We start from the raw sequence: 7,888 nt of genomic DNA, 5'->3' as shown, positions 1-7,888 counted from the left end.
TTTTTTTTTTTTTTTTTTTTTTTGGTTTGTCACACCAAGAGGCGCTCAGGGGTTATTCCCTTCCCTGGCTCTGCACTCAGAAATCACTCCTGGCAGGCACAAGGGACCATATGGGATGCCGGATTCAAACCGATCATCGGCTATGTGCAAGGCAAATGTCCTACTGCTGTGCTATCTCTCCGGCCCCTACTCTTTTTTTTTTTTTTTTTTTTTTTTTGGTTTTTGGGCCACACCCGGTAACGCTCAGGGGTTACTCCTGGCTATGTGCTCAGAAGTTGCTCCTGGCTTGGGGGACCATATGGGACACGGGGGATCGAACCTCGGTCCGTCCAAGGCTAGCGCAGGCAAGGCAGGCACCTTACCTTCAGCGCCACCGCCCGGCCCTTTTTTTTTTTTTTTTTTGGAGGTCACATCTGGTCATGCTAGGGGTAATGGGGGATGGTGTACAGTGTTGGTGGTCCAGGGCCTCCTCCCCAGCTCACATCTCAAAAAAACTTAAAAACATGCAATATTGGGGCCAGAGCAGAGGTGCAGGGTGTAAGGCATCTGCCTTGCATGTGCTAGCCTAGGACGGAACTTGGTTCGATCCCCTGGCTTCCCATAAGATCCCCTAAGCCAAGGTCCCCTAAGCCAGGAGCAATTTCTGAGCACATAGTCAGGAGTAACTCCTGAGCGTCACCAAGTGTGTCCCAAAAACCAATAAACAAGAAAACAAAAAAACATGCAATATTACCACAGTTTGATCCTTTAAAAAATTAATAAATTAATTTTGCTTAATTTAGCTGTAATTGCACGTAATTCAAGTGGATTCTCTTTCAGTATCATTCATTAAAGTTATATATGTTTATGCATATATATCCACACATACTTTCAGCATACTTACCCTCCCAGAGCTCAAGTTCATATTTAAATGTACCACATGTCAATTTTCTAATCTTATTTTCTAACCAATTTTCTAATCTATTAAATTGTGTTGCTTTTGCACAATAGCCTTAGTGTTTTCACTGTCCACTAGCATTTCAATAAGAACCTGTGTACTTACTGTACCATCTTTCAAGCCCTTAATTTAATTTTTAAAGTATTAGCCAAATATAATTCGATCCTCAACTCTTTCCAGTTCTTTACATAGCCTATCAGAACATTTGGATTCTGGACTTTTGACCTGCTCTGTATTTGCTGCTCCCATGTGTTACAGTGCTGTCGCTTACTCTTCACTGTGATTTTCCTTGGGGGCAATAACTTTCCTCTCTTAGTCTGCTTCCTTTCCATTATACTGTTCTCTTGACTTTTTTTTTTTTTAATTTTTGGGTCACACCCAGCAGCGCTCAGGGGTTACTCCTGGCTCCTGGCTCAGAAATCGCTCCTGGCATACTCCGCTGGGGGACCTTATGGGATGTCGGGATTGAACCAATGACCTTCTGCATGAAAGGCAAACGCCTTACCTCCATGCTATCTCTCCAGCCCCATCTTGACATTTTGTTTTGTTTTGTTTTGGGGCCACACCCGGTAATGCTCAGAAGTCACTCCTGGCTTGGGGGATCTAACCTTGGTCCATCCTAGGTCAGCCGCGTGCAAGGCAAATGCCCTACTGCTGCACCACCGCTTTGGCCCTCAAGACTTTACTTATTTTTATTTATTTGGCAAAATCATAGCAGTTGAATTCTTTTTCTCTTACAACTAAATTTCTATTTCAAGCATCAAGAAAATTGATACAAAAGTGATTAGCTAGCATCACACTTAACACTATCTGAAAAATTACAAGTTACAGAGGGACCAGAGAGATAACATGGAGGTAGGGCGTCTGCTTTGCATGCAGAAGGACAGTGGTTAGACTCCCGGCATCCCATATGGTCCCTCGAGGCTGCCAGGAGTGATTTGAGCTTAGAGCCAGGAGTAACCCCTGAGCGATGCTGGGTGTGACCCAAAAACCAAAAAAAAAATTTTACAAATTAGAGACCAGAACAATGGAACAGTGGTAGGACATTTGCCTTGTACTTGCCTGACCCAGGACAGACCTAGGCTCGACCCTGGAGTCATATATGGTCCCCAAGCCAGGAACAATTTCTGAGCCCATAGACAGGTGTAACCCCTAAGCATCACTGGGTGTGGCCCCAAAACAAACAAAAATATACAAGTTACATATTTATATTAAAATCAAGATTCTCCCACTATTTTCCACCTCAGACCAACTGCATATATTTTTTAAATTGACTGACTTAAGGGTGCACAGAATGGCACTGGGAAAACTATGTTTGATGTAATAATTGAAAGCAAGATTTTTACCTTATTAATAGCATTATTTCGTTACCAAACAAATTATATTTTGTCCCTAATTCTGTTAACATTGATATTTTGAGGAAAGATCATGGTTCTTTATATGAATTTCTATTATCTATGCCCCCTTAATTGTTAATGTATAACCAAAGTACCGTTAAACATAACAAGTAATGAGTTAGCACTTCTCAATTACCATTTATTTTTAACTTAGTTTGACAGTAAAGAAACATTTGTGACCAGACATCCCCCTCCATCCCATTTAGCAAATAGAAAAGGAGGCAAGGTAGTTGAACACAAGGAATTCACACCCTTCTCCCAAAAACAGAATTTTACCCTCACCCGCCCTTTTGAGATGTAAAAGACCCACAGAGGCCTGATTAACATGAAATAGGTACTTTAGTCTCCTTACAGCAATGCTTTCTCCCCAGGTGGATTGAGCCTGTATAATAAAAAGATTGCAGGGGGCCGAAGAGATAGCATGGAGGTGTTTGCCTTTCATGCAGAAGGTCATTGGTTCGAATCCCAGCATCCCATATGGTCCCCCAGGCATGCCAGGATCGATTTCTGAGCCAGGAGCCAGGAGTAACCTCCGAGCATGCCAGGATCGATATCTGAGTCTGGAGCCAGGAGTAGCACCACCACCACCCCCCCGCCCCCCCAGCATGCCAGGATCGATTTCTGAGCCTGGAGCCAGGAGTAACCCCTGAGCACTGCCTGGAGTTGCCTGGAGCCAGGAGTAACCCCTGAGCACTGCCGGGTGTGACCCAAAAATAAAAAAAAAAAAAAAAAGATTGCAAGGGAAGGATTATTGGCATTCCTGGTCAGTGAGGCTGGGAGCCCTTTTTTTCTCCCTTAAACTGTCTTGTTTATTCTCGCAGCAAATTAATTAGTTAGAATTAATTTGTTCTGGGCCCGGAGAGATAGCACAGCGGTGTTTGCCTTGCAAGCAGCTGATCCAGGACCAAAGGTGGTTGGTTCGAATCCCGGTGTCCCATATGGTTCCCCCGTGCCTGCCAGGAGTTATTTCTGAGCAGACAGCCAGGAGTCACCCCTGAGCACCGCCGGGTGTGGCCCAAAAACCAAAAAAAAAAAAAAAAAGAATTAATTTGTTCTGCTTCAGACCCATTCACCAGGGGTTGGATTATGTCAAGTGATGCCTTTACAAAGATCATTAAAAATAAATACCATAGCTGTTAATTTAAATTTTTAATGAGATTCTTATTAAACAAAGCAGTAATATTATATCCTGAAATTACATCATTTATATAACAAGAGCTGTGTGCAAAGTGCTTTTCAAATTATAAAATAAGACTTAGGAGTAGGATTCAATTGACTATACCTAGGAGTTAATTTCCCTTCACTTCTTGTAATACATTTTACATTCTTGATTTGCATTTTTATTGACCCATATCTAGACACCATTTTTCAGATACAAGACTAACATCTAATTTTTTAAAATAGTCCCTGATCCAGAGGTTTAAACCTTATTTTTATATATAATTCCATTACTTGCTACATTTTTATCTGACTAAAGAGGACAGTTTGAAAAATGGAAATATAAATAGATCTCTGTAAATGGACACATTATAATCAAGATGCAATTTTTAAAAATCAAGTTTCACAAAAGTCTTGAGGAAAGCAAATTGTACTATACTTTTGTCTTCAGCAAACACAGATGCATCCTGTATAACAGGTCTGTTTTACTTTTTCTCTTATTGAAAATACTTTTGAACACATGATGCTAAACCCAACATGATATATATTGCATGGCTTTAAAATTACTTGTTACAAATTTTCGAGTAGAGAAAATTATTTTGTTTTTGTTTGTTGGGGGGCCACACCCAATGATGCTCAGAGTTTACTCCTAGCTCTGTTCTCAGGAATTATTCCTGCTGTGTTCAGGAGACAATATGGGATGCCAGGGATTAATCCTGGTGGGCTATGTGCAAGGTAAGTATCCTACCTGCTATTCTATCATTCCAGCCCCAAAGAGAGAAACTTTTAAAATGCAAGTGCATCCAAATGAGCAAGGAGTTTTAAAAGGTATATGAAAATATTGGGGCCGGGGACATAGTACAGACATAGTACAGCGGTAAAGCATTTGCCTTGCACACAGGATGGATGGTGGTTTGAATCCCAGCATCCCACATTGTCCCCCCGAGCCTGCCAGGAGTGATTTCTGAGCACTGAACCAGGAGTAACCCCTGAGCACTGCCGGGTATGACTCAAATGCTCCCCACCAAAAAAAGGTATATGAAAACATTAACTTTCCAAAAAAAGCCTCCAAGAATCTAAATTAAATTACTGTCTTTTTTTTTTTTTAGACTAAATGAGGTGAGCTGCAGAAAAACACATAAATTTTCGTTGTCCCTTATGCTTATGCTATCACATGACCTGCTGGCCTACTGGCTTGCAAATCCTTCCAATAGCCTGTGAAATAGGAATATCTGAACTGCCGTAGCCTGAAGGAAGAGCAGAGGCACTAAGAGGTTAAGAGTCTAGTCTGCTTAAATTACCAGTTGCAGAAAAGTTATTTTTATATGTTTCCTTTGTAAAAACAGTATAAATATGTTTTTATTTTTATTCCAAAGCACCCTATGAAGCAGAGACATGATATCTATAGCTAAAATGATTCCAAAGGAATAAGTGTTTATGATTGAATACAAATCTTATTTATGATCTACAGGCTCAGGATACACTTTCAACTATTTCAAGTCCATTCTTCATTTCTACCAATTAGTCATTCCTATTTTGTATATCACTTGAAAAAAATAAGCATAGTATATTAGGCTCTAGTTTGTAATAATTCTTGAGTTCTGACTAGAGCTCCAAATGCCCAAAAAAGGAAATGGGCAGCCCACAAAGTGGTGTGAAAAAGACTTTTCCAGCAATTTTCTACTATTTGACATAGCAATTCAATGGTTAAGATACAAATCAGATTTAACATCTGGTTCAAAATTTTGTTTTGTGTTCCTTCTCATATTTAATTTAGAAATTTAAATGTCCAGTTATAAGTCTGATCTCATTATTTCAGCTATACCTTAGAAAAGCAGCTTCTATTTCTCTATTGGAGATAATCAGGTAAACATATTACCGAACAATAATTAATAATTTAATGTTCTTCAAGTTCAAAGGCAGGGAAAATCTAGGATGGCCACTTATAAGCTAGGTGAGATTGATTATTCAAGTATCAACGACGTTAGTCCTTAAAATGTTATCATCTGTGTAGTGCAAAATATATATATGTGTATATATATGTACACAAACCAAACTACTAGACCACAAAAAGAAATGTAATCATCACAAACTAAGAATTTTCTTGTGAACTCCACAATCCAATTCACTCCAGAATCTTCCAGGCCCAATAGTCTTCTTGAATAACATACCATTTTCTTCAGTTTAGTTTTCTTTAAAAGGAAATAAAAAAGTAAAAATCATTTTTCCATTAATATAGATGCAACTTGAACAAAAACAAATCATAGCCAAAGACATTTGTGAATGAAAACCTATTAATAATATCCAAAATTATTTGGATATTTAATATAAAAATATGGCCATAATTGGGCCCGGAGAGATAGCACAGCGGCGTTTGCCTTGCAAACAGCCGATCCAGGACCAAAGGTGGTTGGTTCGAATCCTGGTGTCCCATATGGTCCCCCGTGCCTGCCAGGAGCTATTTCTGAGCAGACAGCCAGGAGTAACCCTTGAGCACCGCCGGGTGTGGCCCAAAAACCAAAAACCAAAAAAAAAAAAAAATATGGCCATAAACTACAAATTCAAAGTCACAAATAATTCCCAGAGCTGAAGATGTAGTACAGTAAGGAGCTTGCTATACACAGCTGACCTGGGGGTTCAATCCCTAGCATTCCATATAGTCCCCCCACCCAATCCCACCAGAAGTAAAGCCTGAACACCACCAGATGTGGCCCAATTTTTTTAAATAAGTCAGTTCAAGTCGCTAACCAGTTGATAAGAAAAATTCAATTCCATGTGTTTACATTAAAAACTAGTTTGTAGGGCCCGGAGAGATAGCACAGCGGTGTTTGCCTTGCAAGCAGCTGATCCAGGACCTAAGGTGGTTGGTTCGAATCCCAGTGTCCCATATGGTTCCTCGTGCCTGCCAGGAGCTATTTCTGAGCAGACAGCCAGGAGTAACCCCTGAGCACCATCGGGTGTGGCCCAAAAAAAACAAAAAAAAAAAAAAAAAAAAACTAGTTTGTAAAAAATAATTTACATTTCTGAAAGCTTCTAGATTTTCTTATTCTAGTTTGTTTTAGAAATTCAGTTTTGGAGGAATTAATTTAATAAGCCTATCAAAATGGAAACAGGGAAACAAGAAAGCAAAATTAAATCACAAAAGATGCATAAATGTACAACTTAAATTATTCACTAAGTAGTGTATATTATATATCTGTATTTCCAAGCTGCTAGAGCTTCAAACCAAAATGAGCCAGAGCTCTTGGTTTAGCTGAGTGGGGGTTGGGAGATATATAAACCAGCAATTATAAAATGTGATGGTTTTCATGAGAGCAGAGTGAATGTGTAATTAGAGTGGGCTTGTTTGCACAAGCCACAACAATTACATATGCTCTGAGTTTTAGGAAAGGTCACACGGCTATTAAAGTTTAAGACCCTCCCCAGCAATCCAGATGCCAAAATTAAGTACAACTGTGCCATTAATAGATTTCTCTCCCCTTCAGAAATGCTCTATGCAACCTCGTTGGCAGGAGTGATATTTAAATAATCAGATCAGTCCTTATCCTCTACAGAAATACTCTTAGGTTCACTTCCTTGGCAGGAATCACACTTTATATAATCAGGTTTTCACCTCACTGAAGGCCACCTACAGCATAAAGAACACGGGCCCTGGGAAGAAGAGAACTGAAGTGTTAACAGGCAAGCTCATGTGGGTAGCTCTAAGGATGTTTCCGAGGAAGTGTTTTTCCAAAGAACTGGAATTGTGGGCAGCACCCATCAAGAACTCTCAAAGCTCAGCTTATTGCACAAGTCCCTTTGCAGATTTGCCAAAACTCACACAAGCAAGGGCCAGAGAGATAGCAGAGCAGGTCGGGAGATTGCTTAGAAGAGTCTGGTCTGAGTTCAATCCCTGGCACTCCATTGGGTCCCCTGAGTCCTGCCAAGAGTGATCCCTGAGAGCAAACCTGCAGTAAGCCCTGATATGTAACAGATGTGGTCCCAAAATAAAAAGTATACAAACATACCACTTGGTCTGCCATCCCCCATCACCCTCACTATTTCCAAACTTCAGGTTTTTGTTCAGGTTCCTAATGAGATCTGCATCCAATCATCATCCCTTTTCCTTTCTTTTTTATTGTTCTGGGCCACATGGGCAATGCTCAGAGGTTACTCCTGACTCTGCATTCCAGAGTTACTCCTGGCAGTGTTCAGGGGACCATATATAGTGAGTGCCAGGCATCAAACCCAGATTGGCTGCATGTAAGGCAAGTGCCCTACCCATTATGCTATTGTTCCGGCCCCAAATATGAGATAATCTGTTTCTTTGTTAGCTCTTGTTTGGGGTGGTGTATATGGCTTACTCATGGTTCTGTGCTCAGTAAGCACTTCTGGTGGGCTTGGGCGGCCATATGGG

General features: G+C 40.4%; 1 protein-coding gene across 2 annotated transcripts in view; it reads right to left on the bottom strand.

The window, feature by feature from the left end:
• Positions 1 to 4,886: 4,886 nt before the first annotated feature.
• The window catches only part of ACBD5 (acyl-CoA binding domain containing 5), a 44,295-nt gene continuing 41,293 nt past the window's right edge, over positions 4,887 to 7,888 (bottom strand). Inside the window, exon 11 of one of the 2 annotated variants that reach the window (XM_049777779.1) lies at positions 4,887 to 5,684. In XM_049777779.1, the coding sequence (XP_049633736.1) occupies positions 5,484 to 5,684 (201 nt within the window). In that variant the 3' untranslated portion in view covers positions 4,887 to 5,483. The remainder of the gene's footprint in view (positions 5,685 to 7,888) is intronic. The other variant, XM_049777780.1, reaches the window with a different exon arrangement.

Source organism: Suncus etruscus, chromosome 7 (genome assembly GCF_024139225.1).
Source record: "Suncus etruscus isolate mSunEtr1 chromosome 7, mSunEtr1.pri.cur, whole genome shotgun sequence".
In the NCBI taxonomy this organism is placed as follows: Eukaryota; Metazoa; Chordata; class Mammalia; order Eulipotyphla; family Soricidae; genus Suncus; species Suncus etruscus.
This window is presented reverse-complemented; position numbering and strand designations above follow the sequence as displayed.